Here is a 23,486-nt window from a genome sequence, read left to right as displayed (position 1 = left end):
GATGTCAGTGAAGAACAAGGAGAATGTTTTCACCAGGACATAAAGGACATGGAAAAGAGATACCAGGCCAGGTGGGATGTAAAGATGACAGCAGACTACTGCTTCATGCTTAAAACAGATGGCACTGCTGAAGGAAGACAATCAAGGAAAAGAAGTTTCAACCCACGTCAGACAGATCTTGAAGTGAAATCAGCAAAGATGATGATTTAAATTGTCAGATACCGTTGTGTTTTCGTAACGGTCATAAAATTTTAAAGTGAGTATAATATATTATACTATTGGTCACTGCAATGCAAGTGCATTGCAATTTCATACTAGGTTATAATATAATCTACTTTTAAATGAAACTCAAATAAATTGCTCACTGTCCAAAAACTTCATTTACTTCAGGGATTTTATTTTCCCCTGGTCTGAACAAGCATTTTGAGAAGCTAAATAGCACATATCTTTTTTAATACTTTGTTTATAATTTAGATTGTAGCAAATAATTTAGATAATAATGTAAATTAATAATTAAAAGTTAAACCATTCAAAAATATTACGTTACAAGAGAGAAAATTGGTGAAAACTAACTAAATTTTAAGTTATCAGCTTAATGCCACGACTTATGGAGGAAGGGAGGGAGGCTCATGAGAAGAACTCCTTATGGAAAATTTTGGTCCAACATTTGACTGCACCACTCAGCAGTGCTACATGGCATAAACAATATCCATTTTTTGGTCCATGACTTGCCACTTAAATATCAAATACGAACACTGTAAGCTTTGTCTATGGTCACTACTATAAATGTTGTGTAAATAACGAATTTTACCAACTGAGCAATAATACAGAATTGACCCCCTTTTTAACTTCTTTCACTAGATTCCCTATACAACTGGTTGATTCAAACCTCGATAATCTACCATTACAACTGAAAATACCTGCAACACTGACGCACCTTTACACCTTCCTCTGAAGTAACATTTAAGAAACAATATATGTATTACAAAATAATTCCAAAGTCTGTAACCCATTATGTACTTAAATAAATAACCTTAACAAAAACCATTAGATAAAAAAGAACCAACCTCTTACATTTGCCCACCTGTAAATATCCCCCTCTTTAGTTCATATAGGTTTAGATATAGGCACACTTAGGCAGGTAGTTAAGACTCCAATTATATACATATGTGTCTTATCCCTCCATAGCTGTGATGCACACTTCCTCAGAGTTCTTGGGACTTTGCCCTGACGTGCATTTAAGATCTTAACTACTAACACAAGGATTTAGGTTAAAGATAGAAAAGTTGTGTGGAATAATAAAATGATCAAATGTAACTTAATAACTTAATGGCACTCCATTTAAAATACACCTATCCCTCAATTAGCATGACTAATTTGTTCCTAAAAATGCTCGTGTTATTCGAAATCGTGTATTCTGAAGGACACTAGTTTACATAAACAGCAAGACTAATTTATTTAATCTGTTCTAAAATTGTGTAGGAAAATATACTTTACGTAATATAAATGCGTAGAATAACACTCAACTATAAATATGTCACATGATTTATCTTTATATGCCTCCCATCACACTTTGTATCACAAACACGACACCACGTAACAGGAGATACGTGGTTATGTACTTTATCGTCAGGCGACTGGCTGACTGCCTTCCCCCCCCCCCCCCCCCACCGGGCATGACCTTCAACTCACGTCGCGTACCTTTCCAAACCATCCTTTACTGACTGTGAAACTGATATTACTGTCCGGATAATTACGTGTTATTTGTCAAAACTTAAAGTTCTTATTCGCGTATCACCACCTGGTTCACACCAATCCTGTCAGGCCAATGATTATTTTTTTCGTTGCAACATTCATTTAAGAACCATTTCCATGTGAATCATCTGTTCATTTCTGTTCTGGTAGCTAATGTCAAATATATTCCCGCTAGTACAACCAAAAGCATCAGACTTATATAAACATATGATTGTGCGCACAGTTGACTTGCTTAAAACTTAAGTGCGACCAACATAAGCGTGGCCTTTGTGACAATCTGTGTGCCGTAATACTTCTAGTTTTGTCTCAAATACTTGAACACGATGCATTATGAGTGATCAAGCATGTACAGTAACCGGCAGCTGAATGGGCAGACGTTGCTCTTGTTTAAGTGAATTCCCTGCCACTGGCTAGACTGAGTTCACGGCCCGGTCTGTGGCCAGGCAACAACGGTATGGCACTATGGCATACGCGCAGACGTAAAAACATTTGATCTTATACACTTCATAGTCGCAATTTAACTTGCCATAGCTGATGTTTGTACAACAGCCTATAGCGTAGTCAGACCTGCGCGCGCATCTCTTCCTCCCTTCTTTGGCTAACTGTATCTCACGGCACATCTGTTGTTTACAGAAGTTGAAACATACTTCATGGCATTGTGCCTGACTATTTTTTTGCCTGCGGAGATTTCGTGTTAACTGAAATTTACAGACGTGCTATTAAAAACTGGGACAGTAAAATTAACATCGCACTAAATGAATCTGCGCAATCTGAAGACGTGCTAAGTTGGGGATAGGTGTACAGTAAAACTCACTTAGACATTCCTGCATAATACAATTTCCCGTTTCTAACATTTATATAATTATTACCTCAATCATTTCATATATCCATATTATTTTTTCCCATTGGAAAGATTTGCGTTTATACATGCTTTCTACATTTAACATTTATCATTTCAGGAATAAAATTTGTAATAAAGTTTATCTTTACACTCTTAAACGTTATTTATTGTTAAACTTTAGGACCATTGTTTCAAAACAATAATAAACATGACCATCAAATCTTGGCCACACGCAGCACGCTGTTACAATATATTTTTCGACCTATCATCTGCTTGTATTTGTATCCTTTGTGAGGCTGTTCCATCTGTACACCATTTCCCTCATTCAAGGCATAATTTCTGGTGAATACACAACAAAAATAAACAACTAGCCATTCGTTGACCTGATTACATGACACATGATGCAACTGGTACAGCAATATGTGAGCTAATTCAGTTTCATTGTTTGTTGAGCACTGTGGTAAAAATTTTCTATGGTGGACGTAAAGATGAACATTTTAGTCGGCTTGCTATGATTTCCATTTTTGGCCTGGACTTATATCGTATTTACCCGTAAATTGTGCACAATTTTTCGTAAAACGTGTGTTGAAAAATCATTGTATGAGACTTATTCAAAATTTGACAATGCCGCATGGCAATGCTGCATATTGCACATGTTCCTTCAAGCTCCAAGGTTGGTTGAGCTCCTACTGCTTAAAGGAATAACGGACATCTTACATGTGGATTGTGCTTTGTGATTCTGTTTTTCTGTAAGAAGACATTGCAATGATAGCCAAAGGTTTGCGGTAGCAATCATCTACACTTGCTGAAAAAACCTAAAATGACTTAAAAAAGCTCAGGATGTGAAAACTCGTGCCTTGCGTAGAAAAACCGTCGCAGAAAATCACACACACAATTGGAGGGGGAGAAATGGTTTTGAGTGATGGTGTATTGCAATAAAGAGTTTATTTAAAAGGTGACGATTTGTAGTGTATGCTTCATCAGCAATTTTCAATGTATTTTGGTTATAATATTTCTAAAATGGCATTTATTTCGGTCGTTCATGACCGAGATGTTTATTGAGCTTACTGCTGTAAACAAAAAACCTGCAAACATTCATGATTTTTTGTTTCCGGTCCATCACGGTAAACATGTTATTATTCAGAGTTAATCCATAAGTAAACTATTTATTACCTGGTATATTTTCAGTACAATATACATACACGTATTTACGACAAAGAATTGTACTGAAAAATTTATAAATTTTGTAATACCCTTGAAGCAAAATTAGAGAATGCTGCAAAAACATAACCACAGAGGTTACCACTAGTACCAAGAATGCTAACTGAGTTGAAGTTAGCTCAATCTGCTGGATCTATTTAACACCAAGTGCGTCATTGTACAAAGAGCATGGGACAACAGCCCATGTGATTCAATGCAACTAGGGAAAATTCTGACGCAGTTTTTTTTACATCTAAAAGTGCAATGATGCCAATAGACCTAATGACCTTCCTACTACCATTAAAAAATAAAATCAGAGGCAAACACTGTACAGATTGCACCAGGGCCTCTGAGGATCTCCAATGTGAGATATTAATTGTAACTTAAAAGGTAATTCAATTTTTTGAATAATTACTTGATTCCATAATAAACATTTAAAAGTAACGCAAGGCTTTTAACCAAAAACAAATATTTTTGGTAATGGAATCCTCATAAATAGCTGAATTTTAAAAGAGAAAGCTGAAAAAACAGCTCTTATCCTAAGTATGTCATTTAAATGATTTTTTATATGTACAGCAACTGATCTGTACTATTTCCCTTTTAAGAAGATTTCCCTGTTAAAAAGTTTTTATTATTCAGTCCCTTGTAATATTTCTTCACAAGGTTTTACTGTACACCTATCCCTCACTTAGCACATCTTCAGATTCATTTAGCGCAATGTTAATTTTACTGCCCCAGTCTTGAATAGCACGTCTGTAAATTTCAGTTAACACAAAATCTCAGCAGGCAAAAAAATTAAGTCGGGCACAATGCCACGAAGTCTGTTTCAACTTCTGGAAACAACAGATCTGCCGAGAGGATACAGATTGTGCCGGAAATGAGGTATTTCGACATATTTTTTTAAAATTGTTATTATAATTTTAAATCACCTTTGTAAATTTTATTTTTCTTTATAATTTGGTTACAATTGGGTGATTTACACTTTGTTAGGCTGGTGTACTCTACGTAGTTAAACTTTGTTTCAGTAGACTGAGGCACCTTTTCTCAGGGACCTATCTGATCTTTTGCAAATCTAAGACATGGTTGGCAGCCCGTTTGACATTTCTCCCGCTTGCAGTCACGTCCCCGGCCTGTAACATTACTTCCCTACATGACTAAAACTGCATACAGCAGCTCTGGACGAGTTGTTACCATTTCTCAGAGATGAGCTTACCATAGCTTTTACCGTCACGCATACGTCTTAGGTTCTCTCCTCGAAAGTCACGGCTAGGACGCCTGTTCCCAGCGTCGTTGCACCCCCCACCCCTCCCAGCACCCTTCGGTTCTAAGAATTTAGCCCAGGATCATTGTCCTCCAGTGAACCCCGCCAAGCGTTGGCCGTTTTCAAGGCCGACTTATCATAGAAAAAATATGTGCAAGTATGGACCACACACGACATCTAGCGGCGGACATAGTAACTTCTTCTCTTGTGGCCAGCTCATGAAGCTGACCCCTGCGACATCTGGTGGCAACCTTGCTAACCTCACAGCTCCCTTCCCCTGTAGGCCGCCAGAGTGCAGCACCCGACTGCAGCTTTAGCCCCAGGCTATAGCAAAAGTCTCGGGCAAGTTGATTCCTTTTTTATTTCAGACACCCCTCAACATGTAGCGCTAAAATCAGCCAGTGCTACCAACTTCGAGATTTAAGTCAGAGTTTTTTACGATTCCCACTCGGGGAACTTCGGAACCTTTCGGTCAGGACCCCCCAGTCTACCCCTCCACTTTTGATTGAACATTTACTTTTAATTACGAGACGCGGCTCTTCGCCAGACACTTTGCGTCGCGATTCCCGACGGACTGTTTGTGATTACCAGCGGATCGACGAGACACACTGCAAGACTTCCATCCGGCCGCAACCAACGATGTAGTCGATTAGACAAGGGAGGCGATCCCTGTAAATTTATTTATGTAGTTTAGTCTGTCTGTACAGTTATCAACATAGTAGTTATTTTCTTTTAAATAATTTTTTTGAAATGAGGGGAACGCCCGCGACTGCCGCGTATCCACGAGCTGCAGATCCGGTCTTGCTACAGTTCAGAAAATAGAAGCCAACTTCCCTGTCTGGTGAGTTAGGATCTGCGACATTGCCCAACCTCACCTTACCTTTTGCGGGCATTTTCTGCCCAGTTTGCTAACTGTCTGTGTACTAGTTCTGATCAGGTTTGATTCGGACTGCTCGCAGACAGGGTCCAAGAGCCGGACGCCGAATTAGCATTTTCACCACCCTTCCTCAACAACACACAGGCGCCCTGGCATCATGTTCACGATTGATCTCCGGGAAGCGAAGCACCGACCTCCAGTGCTACTGTATCTATTAACCCGTTTTGAACTTTCTTAAATTATGCCATCAGACGAAGTTCCTCAGATAAACATCATTTCTGGACTTTAAGAATATATACTGGGATGGTTTAAACATATTTGTATTTTTTTATTGGTTTATGTATTTTTTTTAATGAAACCTTTTTATAATCTGATTTAGGGCCAGCCCATATTTTTCTTCTTTCTGAATATACCTGAGAGCTCTTTAAGTACGTAACTGATATTGTATGTTAATATTTTTTAATATTTGTCATCAGTTTACTAAGTATGGAGTAATTATATTCAGATGGAATCACACCTTTGTTTCTGTTCATTTCTCATATCCTTGTGAAACCTTAAAGATCCCCAGCACAAGTTAGCCAAACAAGGGGGGAAGAGATGCGCGCGCAGGTCTGACTATGCTATAGGCTGTTGTACAAACATCAGCTATGGCAAGTTAAATTGCAGCTATGAAGTGTAAAAGATCAAATGTTTTTACGTCTGCGCGTATGCAGCCGTGTCGTACCGTTGTCGCCTGGCCGCAAACCGGGCCGTGAACACAGTCTAGCCAGTGGCAGGGAATTCACTTAAACAAAAGCAACATCTGCCCATTCAGCTGCCGGTAACTGTACATGCTTGATCACTCATAATGCATCGTGTTCAAGTATTTGAGACAAAACTAGAAGTATTACGGCATACAGATTGTCACGAAGGCCACGCTTATGCTGGTCGCACTTTAGTTTTAAGCAAGTCAACTGTGCGCACAATCGTATGAAATAAGGACTCTTATCAAAAGATTATATAAGTCTGAAGCTTTTGGTTGTACTAGCGGGAATATATTTGACAATGAATACCAGAACAGAAATGAACAGATGATTCACATGGAAAAGGTTCTTAAATGAATGTTGCAACAAAAAAAAATAATCATTGGCCTGACAGGATTGGTGTGAACCAGGTGGTGATACGTGAATGAGAACTTTAATTTTTGACAAATAAAATGTAATTACCCGTACAGTAATATCGGTTTCACTGTCAGTTAAGGATGGTTTGGAAAGGTACGCGACGTGAGTTGAAGGTCATTCCGGTGGGGGGGGGAAGTCAGCCAGTCGACTCCCGTTACGCGGTGTCGTATTTGTCATACAAAGTGCGATGGCAGGCGTATATAAAGATAAATCGTGTGACATATTTACAGTTGAGTGTTATTCTACACATTTATATTACGAAAAGTATATTTTCGTACACAATTTTGGAACATATTAAATAAATAAGCCTTGCTGTTTATGGAAACTAATGCTTCAGAATACGTGATTTCGAATAACACTAGTATTTTTAGGAACAAATTAGTTGTGCTAAGTAAGGATAGGTGTACCTACAAACGAGAAGTGGTAGAGTATCAAGTATTACTCCAGAGAACAATGATAATTTTTTCTTTACTATGATAAAAATACCATGTAACAAAAAAAATATAACCATAAAACTTAACAATGCAATTAATATTATGACTTCAAGATTAAAAACCATGTACAGTAAAAGGTCTTTAATCTAGCATTCTATGGTTCAGTTCATTTTATCTATGGTAATGCACATTATTTAATCAGGTACCAATCAAGCCGCTCCCAATCTGATTTTTTTTGGTGGATTCCAATTGTTTAACTTGGCTGCCAAGACGTATTACCATGCTGCCGGAATTTTTAGTTCACTCAAGAGTTCATCATTACTCTCAGTTTTCATGTCATTAAAGTGATTCCTGTTTTCTGGAGTGTTACATTTCAAATTTTCACAATTGGAATTCCCATTAAAACTATAATGACGTTCAAAAATCTGCCAAAGTAGCTAATGTGGCATTTCTGTGGTCTCTAACATGCCTGATTAAAGTCCTTTCACTGTAAAACATTACTACTTTGTTATCCCAAATTACTTCTTATTATGTAAAAACTATGTCCCTGTAATTGTGCCACAGTGCACAGTTTACAAATATCTTATGCAAATTATTGCTAATTTGAAAGGTCATTGTAAAATGGGTCATACTACACAATGATGTTAAGTATACATGAAAATGAGAAATTTTCACAGACATAACCACTATTATAGCATTCATGGTAAAAATACAAAACATACCTTGATAAATCAAACAACAGTACTCACTCAAGCTTATTCTCCCTCCAAAAATTGATCCTTTATCAAACGCATCCTTCCATTTAAAAGGAATCTGGACCTCCTGTGGTGGTATTTTAGTTTCTAAAGCAGTCAACTGATCGAAGTAACTGCAACAAAAGAAAGTATATCTGTCATTAAGAAAAATAAAGGCTGATTGGAAATACCTAGTGGGCATGCACATTTGTCTTCTTTTCAAGAAAAGGAAGAGAAAAGGGATGAGTGTAAGAAATAGAAATAAAGTTTATAATAGAGAAATAGAGAAAGTAACAGAGAAAGAAAGAGGTAAAGGAAGAACAAAGGGAAGAGTGAAATGAAAAGGGAAAGGAGGGAAGAGAGAAAGAGAAGAGAGAAAGAAAAGAGAAAGAAACAGAGAGAAAGAAAAGAGAAAGAAACAGAGAGAAAGAAAAGAGAAAGAAACAGAGAGAAAGAAAAGAGAAAGAAACAGAGAGAAAGAAAAGAGAAAGAAACAGAGAGAAAGAAAGAGAATATGAGAAAGAGAATGAAAATGAGAAAGATAGAGAAAGTGAGAGAGGAAGAAATAGAAAGAGAGAAAGGAATAGAGAAAAGGGATACAGAAAGTGATACAGAAAGAGAGAAAGAAAGACAGAAAGAAGTTAAGGGTGGCACCTTGCATACACTACTCTGAACGTTCATGCATTTAGGAAAAATATTTAACTATTGTACCAGCCATGATCATACTGGTCAAAATAATCTGCACACTTCATTCTGGAATATTTCACTTTACTTGTATTCATCATTTAAAAAAAAGTTAGCTACTTGTCTGGACACTATTTAAAAAATTTCTACAAGTATTTTCAAATAATAAATCATTCTGAAAGAACACTTTCATAAAATAACAGAGACAAAATAACAGCATAATATTCATTAACAAAATTTCACGCTAGGGCTCATTTTAACAAACGTAGGTGATCCATCAAGAGCAAGTTGTGTGGGGCAACTATGGAACCAGGAATTGCCGCCTAGCAGCCTGTGCGCACAAACCCACTCAAACTGCCGGGCGGGAATGGGATGAATGACATCATACTCTGGCACTGGTCCAATCAGGCGAGGTCAACCAGCACCAGGACAATCACTGTCTTTCACTCCACAACACATTTACAACTGCGCTGCACTCTAATAACTATAAAACTGCTGAACCATGATCAGTTATGGTTAACAATACCTATACATCCAACACAACCTTGGAGCTAAGACGTTAGGGAGTGGTGTGTTATCTTTGCAAACGTAATACATGAAGCAAAAATGAGAACAGTCTCTCTCTCTCTCTCTCTCTTACAAACACATGCACACACATGCACGTGCGCACACACACACATATTTTCAATCTAGAAAGCAAAACACTTGCAAATTCCTGGCTTATTTGTAGTTATGTCTGTGTAACAACTATCACTGCATGATGGCAGTCTTGCGATTCTTTCTAGAAAGTCCCTTTCATGCTATACAATATTCTAGAAGTTTAACATTCTCTTAGGGTTCACTAACAATTATTTATTACATTTTAATTTTTCTATGAAAACTCGTTCTTAAATACCAAATTTCATTCAAATTTGTGAAGTAGAATAGTTAAAGGCTCAGTCTCACATGGTCATTACTAATATTTCAGAGCATTTCCGATATTTCCGTTGCATTTGTTGTTAGATGACAAATTCTCTCACCAGATAATTGAAAAAATTGGCACATAGTTTCCCGCCTGAGGCAGGGTCTACATGGATGGAACGGGGCTGACACTCACAGGAGCCAGCTGCCCTACACCAGGGACAGACCTGTGATTTCAGCTAGCCTGGAGTGTGAGAGGTGAAATGAGACAGGATATGAAGCAGCGACGTAATGAATTAGTGGAGGAAATGGGAGTACCCAGAGAAAACCCACACGCTGTAGCAATGTCCGCCACGTTTGTGAAAAATCTGGGTTTTACCCCGCCAAAAACCCGGATTATTAACAGATAATACTAAACGTTATTTTAAAACTGTCACAGCTGCAAAAAGTGTTCATAATTAATAGGTAAATCCTATGATTCATACTCATAAATTATGTTGGTTAGGTGGCAGTGAAGGATTAATATCATTTTGTGAATCAACACATTTACAATCATATTCTCAAGCTCTTATTTAATGGTATCAGAGTGCCAACAGGAGGGGGTGGAGTGGCTTGCAGAGCTCAAATTACTGCATCCATTCAATCTTCTCACCACAGCTTATATAACATAATAACTTTTTTGGCAAAAATGAAAAAGTATAATTTTACGAATACCCAAACCCCTTCTCCTTTTTGCAAGGAGCTGGATGTGCCACTTAATATTATTTTGTCTAATTACAGTAACCTTTAGATTCATACCAGATTGAAATTAATTTGACTGTGTATATCCTACTAATATTATAAACGCGAAAGTTTGTAAGTATGGATGTTTGTTACTCTTTCACGTAAAAACTACTGAATGTATTTGAATGAAATTTGGCCTACAGCTAGATTATAACCTGGATTAAAACATAGACCCCATATTAATATGAAATTCCATCCCTAAGGAAGTGAAAAAGTGATAAGTTTCATTTTATAACAGAAAAAATCATAGGTCATAGACATAAATATAGTGAGTGTCATTTCTCTATGTCTGACACACGATTATACACATAGTAAGGTCTAGCAAATTAATATTTTTCTCCTTGGTGAGACCAGTCCGCTTAGTGGAGCTCGCAGCAGCTAGCAAAACAAAGGCGCTAATAACAGTTTTGTTCTTAACTTCGTCAATAGATAGAGTTGCCTTGAATTTTAAACGCACCACCGTTTGATGCGTTTGTCATGTATTTAATTTTCGTTTGTTTGTGCCGTATGCGTTCCTATACTATTCATCCGATTGCGATGAAATTTTGGTGATTTGTTATGCGCATGCCCATGAAGGTTACTGAGACAGTATAACTATTTTTCAATAGTTGGAGCACGAATTGTGTCAAAAAATGTGTTTATTTCATTTTATATAGCGGCACTTCGTCTGTTTTTGCTGTATAAGTGCGCACGCATGACACAATTAATTTAAATATAAAAGAGAGACAGATATAGAGATATATATAGAGTGAGATAGAGACGGAGAGATAAGTTGAGATAGAGCGAGGTATAGAGAATGAAATGGGTTAGATAAAGAGATAGTGGGAAGTATATATGTAGATATAAAGAGATAAATAGAGATAGAGATACATAGATATGTAGATAGATGTAGATAGAGATAAATATATGCATATTTAGAGAGATGGATAGATGATTTGTGTATGTGGAACTACTTCAAACATATTACAAAACAAAACTGAATGAGGCATTGCAATGCAGGCCGAGCATTAGCTAGATAATGGAATCTTTTCAATATTAGTAATCTCTTATTTTTCAGCTTTTTTCTATATTGCTTTATAAAGTCTAAATTACATACAGTCCAGGTAAATAACTATAAACTGGCAGAACGTCTGTCGGGATCTGAAAGTGATATAAATTAAATTTCACACTTCAAATTAAGAAGACAATTACTAACTACATCTGATTTCGAAAAAGGTCCCCTTCACCCTGTGTTCAGCCCGGGCAACGCCGGGTATTGCAGCTAGTAGGCTATAAATCCAGATTATTGGACTTTGTGGATTATTTTTGTTGCTTATTTTAAGCCTGACTGACACAGACTAAGTGTACTTGGGCCAAGTACACTTGTACAAGTGAACTTAGTCAACATTGATTAGCACCATTAGTGACTTGAATGTTGGTTAGGATGGCAGATTTGCTTTTGGAATATGTGAGTGTGGTCGCGGATGTATGCTAATACAGAAACTTGAAATCCACAAAAAAACAATGTGACAAGAGAGAAAAAAAAGCTGTGAACACAGAAGTGAATCATTAGGCGAGAGGCCCTAGGAGCATCTTGCAATATCCTTTGTGAAGTAGTGACAGAGGATAAACACACATTCACATTTTGCTTAGTTGACACCATGATTGTTCACTTCAAAGTTACACTTGAATTGAGGTAATTGGCTGCCATCCTACTCAACTTGAATGGTGAAACTTTGTCAAGTTGGCTGGGATGAAACTGTTGCCACTTGGGCCGTGACAACCTGGGTTTCACTCCACATGTACTCCTTAATTCTACGACGTTCATAAACATCCTGAGGCCACAGCGCTTGAGTGGTCAGATCATTCACTGATCTGATCTGATCTGGCTTGTTCAATTTCTGAGGTTGAATACAAACTTTTCACAAGTGAGAAATGTTACATATAACAAGAACAATATAAATTTGTACACATGTTAGGTTATAAAATCTATTTTTATAACTAACAGTGTTGTATCAGTAATTTGGTTTAGATTTAATTGGTGGTTGGAGATTCAGCTCTGTCCTCCAATACGTAATAATATCGTGGACAATCAATAGCAATATTCAAAATTCATAGAAAAGCAACGTTGAAATTAAATATAATGTCATCAGTGCTTATCATATCCTCCAATAATTATCCAGGTAAAGATCAGTATATGGAGAGCTGGAACACTAGTTAACATGTATTAAAACATACAAATTAAACAAACTAAATAAATTATTAATATTTATATATGGTCATTATTTTTTAACTCATGTTCGTGTGTGAATTTAATGTGTAACCAGACAGATTATAACCTATTGTTACGATTTACTACGGGTTCATAAAGGATAGCCCAAATAAAGATTTTTATCACACACAGTTTTATTTATTGCCACTATTTACATTACTAGCTAATAATCTAAAAATGCCATTTAATCAATTGTACTTAAAAAAATGTTGCTTCCTCCAATCACTCGTTTCTCACAATCCACACGCCTCGCTGGGCCGCACCTCTGGCGCAACTCTCGCCGCAGCATCCCTCGTGGTCCTCCGTCGCAGGACTCCGTCACCACACTCCGCCGCCGCCGTCGCACTTCCCCTTCGCCGAGATCCCACTCGACGCCTCGCTCAGAACTTCACTCGGAACTCTGACGCGCCCGCAACACTATCGCCTGGAACTGAACTCTTCGCCCTGGAACCTTCGTCCAGGGACTTCGCCACTCTATCGCCCGGAAACTCCGCCGCGGGAAAACTCCCGACCTCACTCTGAACTCTCTCAGACCGGCATCTCCCGGCTTTTATATATCAGCCCAGACACCTTCCAGAACTCCCGAGCGCGGCTGGGGCCAGTCGCGTCATTCTGCGCCATCCCAATGGCAGAAATCTCTCGAAACACATGTCGGCGGCTCGCGTAACTCCGCAGCTGTCAGGTTTCGGATGTCAAACTAATGGCGCCGCACAAGGAGTGGTGGGAAGGAGGGAGGAAAGCGAATATCCTTGTTATCTTCCAGGCGCGCACGGTGCATCTCATGTTGCGCCAGCCTCCAGCCAGCTCTGCATCTGCATGTGTCGCGGCCTTGCTCACGTTAGTAACATTGCCCCCTCCTTAAACCTGTTCATCCCGAACAGGTAACACTGCGCTGTTGTGATCTATGCGGTGAAGCCATCCTACACAGCGGGCAGGTGTACTGAATATGGCCCACTTCCTGACAGATATAACATCGCGGCAATCCTCCCACTCTTCGGGTCCGTAGGCCAGCTTTGCGGTGACTATGGGTCTCACTCTTCCGCACCTGTTGCTGTGGCACTTCCCTTTCCATTAGGCAACCCCGCTGAACACGTTCCCATGCCGGGCACCTCCTCGAGAATGCCCTTGTCGGCACGCAGAAAGAGAACACCGTAGGCGACTATCCGTTCCTTTAACCAGTGAGTTACCACTCTCCTTAATCCTGCTGTCACATCGATGTCCTTCCTCCTTCGGTTTCTTCACACGATTCGGGCAGTCATGTTGGACGTGCCCTCTTTCTCAAAGCATGTAAATTCGTGGACGACCTCTTCTTCGTCGGACCGGTAGACTCTTCTCCTGTTCGATTGTTGTCTCACAGCGTTGTACTTCTCCCTTGGGCTTCCTACCACGATTCGGACACTCACGCCGGATGTGTCCTAGCTCTTTGCAGACGAAGCACCGCTGTCTTCCCCTTGTTTTCTGAAACTGAGAACCATTTAACAACTTCTTCAGTGTTCCAAGTATAATATCTTCGTTAGTATCTGAGCGGCTATTCGCTTGGTGGTAAGGTTCTATCACGGCCTGTCTCGCTCTGATACTCATGTTTATTGAGGCAATGCAGGCACCTTCGATTTCCAGGGCATGAACAAGAGCATCGCGAATGTTTTTGTGGCGGGCCAAACGAAGAGTTTGTTGAACCTCCGCATCTCTAAGTCCCGTCTATAAAAGCACTAGTGGCTAGCTGCTGGCGGAACTCTGTTAGTGCTTCTGGGTAGGCAAGGTGCACGAGTCGCTCGATGTTGGCTACGAGCTCTTGGAGGGTTTCCGTAGATCTCTGTTGACGTGTCTTCAGGGCTGTTCTGTACACCTTGCCCATGTGTCGGTCGCCATACCTCAACTCAAGGGCCTCTTAACTAATACCCCATATTCTTTCTGGTCCGTAACTAGTATGGTCTGCAGCAGCTCTAGTGGAGATCCTCGCAGGGCCAAGACGAGTGCCGTAGCCTTTTCTTCATCGTCCCACCCATTTACTTCAGCAGCTGCCTCAAACTGTCGCCCACGACGATTGGCCATCAAAGGTGGAAGGCTTGAATTTTGGGAGACCAGTTGTGCCTTCCACCTTCATGTCTTCAGAATTACTCCGTTTTGTAGCAGATGTAGCTTCCTTGAGCATCCAACGCCACTCTTCGGTTACCGCTGATACTCGCTTTTCAGTAGCCTGCTCGAGTTTAGTCAACTGTTGCGCTACTAGTTCTTCATGTTCTGCTACATGTTGCTCCAAACACTGTACTTTGCCTTCCAACTGGTTGCTGGTTTCAACAAACTTCTTCTTCATTTCTTCTTGTGCAGCAAATATTTCATTCCACATATCTTCTTGGTTTTTCTTGATGTCTTCGATCTCGGTCTTCATAGCATTCTTCATCTCCTCTCGGCAGTTATCATATTCTTCATTTCTTCCTGGCCACTCTTCATCTCGTCCAGCCTATTTTCCATTTTCTCCTGGCTACTCTTCATTTCATTCTTCATTTCTTCCTGGCCACTCTTCATCTCGTCCAGCCTATTTTCCATTTTCTCCTGGCTACTCTTCATTTCATTCTTCATTTCTTCCTGGCCACTCTTCATCTCGTCCAGCCTATTTTCCATTTTCTCCTGGCCACTCTTCAGTTCGGCCAAGAATGCCAGGACATTCTTAAGCTCATCTGCAGCCATCTTTCTTGTTCACATATACTACAAGCCTAACACTAATGTCTTATGACGACACTGTAATTTCTTCTACGATCTAACCAAAACCCCTACTAAACACTAACACTAATTTCCCAACTACTACACTTAAAACTAACTACAGTTCCTAATACTTGTTGCAATCTCGAAATTCTAATTAAATTTTAATTCACTATAAAGTATGTAATCTTAAATTCTTTAAATTAGGGCTATCCCACTTCTACACCAAAAATGTTATGATTTACTGCGGGTTCGTAAAGGATAGCTCAAATAAATTATTTTTATCACACAGAGTTTTATTTATTGCCACTATTTATATTACTAGCTAATAATCTAAAAATGCCAATTAATCAATTGTACTTAAAAAAAAATGTTGCTTCCTCCAGTCACTCGTTTCTCACAATCCACACGCCTCGCTGGGCCGCACCTCTGGCGCAACTCTCGCCGCAGCACCCCTCGTGATTCTCCATCGCAGGACTCCGTCGCCACACTCCGCCGGCGTCCCCCGGCTTTTATATCAGCCCAGACACCTTCCAGAACTCCCGAGCGCGGCTGTGGCCAGTCGCGTCATTCCGCCTTATCCCGACGGCAGAAATCTCTTGAAACACGTGTCGGCGGCTCGCGTAACTCCGCAGCTGTCAGGTTTTGGATGTCAAACTACCGGCGCTGCACGGGGAGTGGTGGGAAGGAGGGGGGAAAGCGACAATCCTAGTTATCTTCCAGGCACGCACTGCGCATATTATGTTGCGGCAGCCGCCAGCCAACTCTGCACCTGCACGTGTCCCGGCCTTGCTCACGTTCGTAACATTATCGATGTGTCGCAATATTGCGAAAGCAATAGATTATTAAGAACAGTATCATATTTAATCTTATAAACAACAAAATAACACAAAGTTATGATTCAAAATAGTTCCGATGATGACTGATCAGTTCAGTTACCAAACTACCTTCCTATTATAAAATACCTCGACTGTCCAATGGCTAGTAGATTTTCTAGGTGGGAACTATTGTATTCAGAACCTTCCTCAGCGTCGTCAACTGCAACTGTCACGGATCTTGAATTATCCAAGTCTGCTGGGCACACAAAACCAGAATCTCCCTCTGCCTAGTCTTCTGATTCTTCTAGATCACCTGGACCATCTCCTAAAGCACCACCTTCAGTAGAAGCAAATACTCTGGAGTGTTGTAGAACTTTAATTCTTTGGTATCCTGGAACAACTACCATCACGTTATATCTTCGTACATCAAGGTCAATGCTGTGTATGTCTTTGTCACAATCCACGTCAAAATTAGTAGACTTCTTCTTGGACTACTCAAAGTATTGGTCTCTTTCAAACCAGACTTCATTCTTAGCAATATTCATTCAGCACAAAATGTACAGCCATGCATTAATATTACATCTTCGTCATAACTCATCGATATAAGTGTCATTCAGTAATAACTCTGTTACAGAAAACTTCCTTAGAACTAATTTTTGTCTAACTCAGATTAAGTCATCATACATTTTCCAATAACACTTCTTGAAATAAATATGTTCCTTGAGGCTAAAGTGACTTGTTCCAACACGTTTACAACTTCTAGAGACTATCATCGTAGTGATCCAACAAAAAAATTGTTTTACTTATAACTATCTTCTTTAATAGTCATTCACCTATCATCATAATGTTTCAGTTATCCGATGTAGCATATCTTCGTATCGTATTTTTAACGAATATAGTTTCAGGAAAATCGCAAAATCGCAAAATCGCAGATCTGCTGATATCACCACCAGCCTCTCAGCTGAACTTGAGCAGTTTCTGTTCTTCCAGAATTACGTACACCTTTCGCAACTCTCACCCTACAACTTGAGGACTCGTTAGCCAGGGCCTCGCATACCCTCCCTGAAAGCCGGCCAAAATACCTGGTGTTCTGCCAATTACACTGTGCAACGAGTGTGGCTGCCTGAACCTTTCCACACACCCAATGGCTCATGAGCAAGCCAGTAACGCATGAGTCGTATACCACAGATCAGGCATGGCATCATGTGACACCACTTCTTACGCACGTGCCACATGTGTGGGGGCAGAGGTTGGTACAGCCGTTGCACGTGCGACAGCATGCACTGGAGGTGGGGGCGAGTCCTCCCAGAGGGCAGCAGGCAGCAATATCAAGGCATGGCACCATGAGCTAGTGGTCTGCAGTGCCCACGTGCCCTACAGTTGTTGATTTGGCATCTGATAGGCCAAGTTACCAGTCACACAACTGCAGACCTGCAGCAGATTGGCAGAGAGAGCTGTATCGACGGGCATGGTTAATTTTAATTTGGTCGTATGCTGATCCGCTACCAATCAGCACAGTGCACGCTATTGGCAGTTACAAATTATGCAAACCAATCAAAGGCATAACATATGTGCATAGGCAGAGTGCCAAATGCGATGTCAATATTTATTGGTAATAAATTAAGTTTTTGATAATGTTAGTATATTAAAATACTTACATGCATGTGTGAATACACAAAGAAAATGGTTATCCAGTCAATTACATACAGCATTAACTAATAACATCTTATGATAACATGACAAGTACTGTGTCACCTCTTGTATGCCAACTGTACTAAGCTTGCCAGCAGGGTATAAGCAGTTTCATCGTGGTGCAGGTAGCAGTAGCATTTAGCAGGAGCATTGGCTCATTGTGCCTATACCTATATCTATATAACATGACATGTCTAATAGCTAAATGCAAACTTGTACACACTGAACAGCTCTAATGGTTAACTTTACAGGGAGTATAGTAGATGGGTAAAGATTAGGGGACTTGATGAAAAATGGGCCGCGTCGAGAGACTTGCTAGAGCAGATGGTGGAGCGTTTTGTGCCAGAAAGAGGGGAAGGGGAAAGGGGTGATCCTACTTACTATGGGAGGGAGACAGGATTGGAAAAAAAAAAAACCAAACAACCAGATTTTTTTTGTTTAAACCAGGTTTTTTAGGTTTATACCAGGTTTTTTATTACTGTACATTAGTTATTTTGGTTCTCATCACATTCAAACTAAATATATAGTAATTCAGGATGATTAATAATTTTACACCCAATTCATAACTGATGGCAACTAAAACATACTCATATTTCATTTTAAGACCATCCAATTGTCTTACATGTAAATTTTATGAAATCTATACCCAATTATGATTCTAATGCATAAGAGTTTGTCAAATACCTATATTGTTAAAGTACTAATAGAAAAAAATGTGACAGTACTACAATGTGTACAACAGAATAAACTTATCAAACCTAGAAACCATAAAATGAAAACCAGAGTAGGTCCCCACAAAGCTGATACACTGGATTACACCCACGAGTGTGTACGGTAAGGTACACTATTTCTGTATAGGGTATAAATTCACTTTTATTTTTTAAGGAGTCCTACACTTAGCAATTTATTTTGTGACGGAGGTATGAAATGTAAGTTTTAAGGGGCCCTGAAAGAAAAACTAGAATACAGTTGTCAAATTTTGTAATAGCATTATTTTCGGTAAATATGTAGTTGGGCGGTATTTTCGAGAAAAAATGTTAAAAATCTGAAAATACTTTTATTCTATGCTCTTTAACTTCCTCTTTTCATTAAAAGCGGCGGAGGTAAGAAATTCCAAATACTTTAGGAGATATCAAATTTTTAAATTTCATCATATGTATTTGAGCAGTATTTGCAAAAAAAAAATGTTAAAAATCCGAAAATACCTTTAGTAGATTCTCTTCAACTTCCTCTTTTCATTAAAAGCGGCGGAGATAAGAAATTCCAAATACTTTAGGAGATATTGAATTTTTAAATTTCATCACAATTATATCAGTGCATTCATGTGGCATTCCGCATTGTTTTTTGTTTACGAGTATCTATTTTTTTATTGGATAATGATGTCACGTGATTGATCGTGATAGGCCAGAATTCAAATGAACCAATACGTGATTATTTAGTTCATTTATTGTTTTAAAACTGTGTTTAATTACCGCCTCCAACTTAGGCGAGTTTTTAACATTTTCTAATTTTAAAGTCTTATTTTTTATTGTTGCTAAAGTAATAAGTAACAAAAAAATTTTACGTGAGTTGTTACTTTTCATCCTTTGTCCCGGTTTGTTAGGTCAGGTCAGTTACATTATAAATACTTTAAAACTAAAGAACCATTGAAATTATTTCATATTATTTTTAAAGTACGCTTAGTTTCAAAGTATTTATAATGTAACTGACCTGACCTAATCGACCATTTTCATTAATTAGGCATTCACAAACACACGGCAAAATAAAAAAATGACGGCGGTCGAATGATAAACACAGGTCTTGAATGCAAAATAAGAACGGCGATATCTTCTAAAGTATTTGGAATTTCTTATCTCCGCCGCTTTTAATGAAAAGAGGAAGTTGAAGAGCATCTAATAAAGGTATTTTCGGTCTTTTAACATTTTTTTTCGCAAATACCACTCAACTACATACGATGAAATTTAAAAATTTAATATCTTCTAAAGTATTTGTAATTTCTTACCTCCGCCGCTTTTAATGAAAAGAGGAAGTTGAAGAGCGTCTAATAAAGGTATTTTCGGATTTTTAACATTTTTTTTCCGCAAATACCGCTCAACTACATATTTACCTTATTTTCTTACAATATGATATTAAGTTAAGTTACATTAGCATTCTTCAAATGCTTCATTTTGTAAGACGTCATAATTTTTGTGTTAAGTCAGGTTAAGATACATTAATAATCAACAAAGGCTTCCTTTCGTAAGAGATCATAATTTTTTGTGTAAAGTGAGGTTCAGTTACATTAATATTCTACAAAATCTTTGTTTCGTAGGAGAACTTTAATTATGCATCAAGTTGTGTTAGGCTGTTATTGCACGTAAGTCTTTTGTCAAATTACCAAAGTTTTATGGCACGGTTCTGTAATGATGGTACCGCTTCGAACATGTATACTGGATTCGAAGCTAACTTACCCTCTGTTCGGGCCAGTGATGAAGTACGGGGCCGTAATCTGCGACCCCTACCTAGTGACTAAGGTAAGGGAGCTGTAGAAGGTACAGCCTAGAGCAGCGAGGTGGGCGACGGTATGTGGAAGAAAAACAGACGGGCAAGAGGGATGATTAAGGAGCTAGTGCGGGAAGCATTACAAGGAAGGAGAAGGGTAGAGCGGTTAGTCAGACTGTATAAGGTAATAAAAGGAGGGGGGCTGGGAGCAGTTGGGGACTAGGATAACAGAGGTTGGTATAAAGAGCGGAAAGATCACGGATAGAATATCCAGAGGGACTGGAAGCGAACGGAAAGGGGTAGGAACGGTTTTATTGGCAAGACACGAAGGGAGAGGAATGGGTTGGCTGAAGAGAAGGTAGGAGTGAAAGATGCAAAGGATCTGAGAAGAATGCTAAAGGGGAGGGGGGGGGAAGTGAGTTAAAAGGGAGGTCTCGGTAAATATGTAGTTGAGCAGTATTTGCGAAAAAAAAAATTTTAAAAATCCGAAAATACCATAATTAGACGCTCTTCAACTTCCTCTTTTCATTAAAAGCTACATTATAAATATTTTAAAACATTGTGGATGGTTGGTTATATTAGGTAATTATAGCTACATTAAAAAAACTGTAAAATCATTTTATGGTTGCTTAGCAAATAACTTTTTAATATGTAGCTATCCAGCGCTAGTAAACCGTTTACATGATTTGACAGTATTTTTAATGTAGCTATCCTAACCAAATCAATCAACCATCCACAATGTTTTAAAGTATTTATAATGTAGCTAACATAACCTAATTGACCATTAGTTTTCATGAGTTGCATATTTATTTACAATAAACAAAAAAAAACCGAAGATGGACGATCGGGCGTTTGCCTCTCGTCTGTTGAAAGAAGGCTTGCCAACGTGAGTATTCGGGTATGTCCAGAAGGATAAGGGAATCGTAGGCTTCCCGCGTTCACCATTGTTGCTTGTTTACAAGTATGATTTTTTTTTTTTCGCGACGTAGTTGAACGACTACATCACGTAAAAAGAAAATTACGTTAGTTCCTACTGTTCATCCTTTTTCCCGGTTTGTTAGGTCAGGTCAGGTCAGGTCAGCTACATTATAAATACTTTAAAACTAAACAACCATTCAAATTAATTTTTATTATTTTTAATGTCCGTTCAGTTTCAAAGTATTTATACTGTAGCTGACCTGACATAATCTACCTTTGTCCCGTTTTGTTAGGTCAGGTCAGTTACATTATAAATACTTAAAACCATACAAGTAAAATTAATTGATATTATTTTTAATTTCCGTTTATTTTGAAGTATTTATAATGTAACTAACCTTACCTAATGGAAAATTTCTGTTATTTAGGCATTCACGCACACACGGCAAAATATAAAATGGCGTCTGTTGAATGATTACATAGGGCTTGTATTGCAAAATAAGAACGGCGATATCTCCAAAAGTAATTGGAATTTTTTATCTCCGCAGGCGGTTATGAAAAGAGGACGTAAAAAAGCATATAAGTTAATGGAAGTTATTTTATATTTGTAAGAATTTTTTTTGGCGCTTATTCGTACACTACATATTTACCGAAACGTTAAAAACTCGCCTAAGTTGGAGGCGGTAATTAAACACAGTTTTAAACCAATAAATGAACTAAATAAACACGTATTGGTTCATTTGAATTCTGGCCTATCACGATCAATCACGTGACATCATTATCCAATAAAAAAAAAAATACTCGTAAACAAGAAACAACGCGGAATGCCACATGAATGCACTGGTATAATTGTGATGAAATTTAAAAATTCGATATCTTCGAAAGTATTTGGAATTTCTTATCTCCGCCACTTTTAATGAAAAGAGGAAGTTGAAGAGCATCTACTAAAGGTATTTTCGGATTTTTAACTTTTCTTTTCGCAAATACCGCTTTACTACATATGATGAAATTTGAAAATTCGGTAAATATTTACTTGGGCGGTATTTCCGAAAAAAAATGTTAAAAATCCGAAAATACCTTTATTTTATGCTCTTCAACTTCCTCTTTTCATTAAAAGTGGCGGAGGTAAGAAATTCCAAATACGTTAGGAGATATCGAATTTTTAAATTTCATCATTATATTTGAGCGGTATTTGCAAAAAAAAAATGTTAAAAAACCGAAAATACCTTTATGATATGCTCTTCAACTTCCTCTTTTCATTAATATCGGCGGAGATAAGAAATTCCAAATACTTTAGGAGATATCGAATTTTTTAATTTTGCAATACAAGACCTGTGGAACCATTCGAGCGGCGCCATTTTTGTTATTTTGCCGTGTGTTCGTGAGACGTGAATACGTGAATCGTGAATGCGTAATTAATAAAATGGTTGATTAGGTCAGGTCAGTTACATTATTAATACTTTCAAACTAAGCCGACATTAAAAATTATTTTGTGAATTAATTTTAATGGCTGTTTAGTTTTAAAATATTTATAATGTAACTGACCTGACCAAACAAACCCGGACAAAGGGTGAACAGTAAACTAAAATGGTCGATTAGGTCAGGTCAGTTACATTATAAATACTTTCAAACTAAGGTGATATTAAAAATAATGTGAATTAATTTTAATTATTCCTTAGTTTTAAATTATTTATAATGTAACTGACCTTACCTAACAAACCCGTAACAAAGGATGTACAGTAACAACTGAGGTAAATTTTTTTGTTACTTATTACTTGCGCAACAATATCAAAATAACAAATAAGACTTTAAAATTAGAAACGTTAAAAACTCACCTAAGTTGGAGGCGGTAATTAAACACTGTTTTAAACAATAATTGAACTAAATAATCACGTATTAGTTAATTTGAATTCTGGCCTATCACGAACAATCACGTGACATCATTATCCAATAAAAAGAAATACTCGTACGTAAACAAGAAACAATGGTCCACGCACGCC

At 38.3% G+C, this 23,486-nt stretch overlaps 1 protein-coding gene across 1 annotated transcript in view; it reads right to left on the bottom strand.

The window, feature by feature from the left end:
* Positions 1–23,486, bottom strand: part of LOC134535536 (programmed cell death 6-interacting protein) — a 109,620-nt gene that overhangs the window by 84,860 nt on the left and 1,274 nt on the right. Inside the window, exon 2 of the mRNA XM_063374685.1 lies at positions 8,278–8,396. Coding sequence (XP_063230755.1) covers positions 8,278–8,396 — 119 coding nt within the window. The remainder of the gene's footprint in view (positions 1–8,277; positions 8,397–23,486) is intronic.

This window comes from Bacillus rossius, chromosome 8 (genome assembly GCF_032445375.1).
Source record: "Bacillus rossius redtenbacheri isolate Brsri chromosome 8, Brsri_v3, whole genome shotgun sequence".
NCBI lineage: Eukaryota > Metazoa > Arthropoda > Insecta > Phasmatodea > Bacillidae > Bacillus > Bacillus rossius.
The sequence above is the reverse complement of the archived record's forward strand: the minus strand, read 5'-3'. Positions and strand labels throughout refer to the sequence as shown.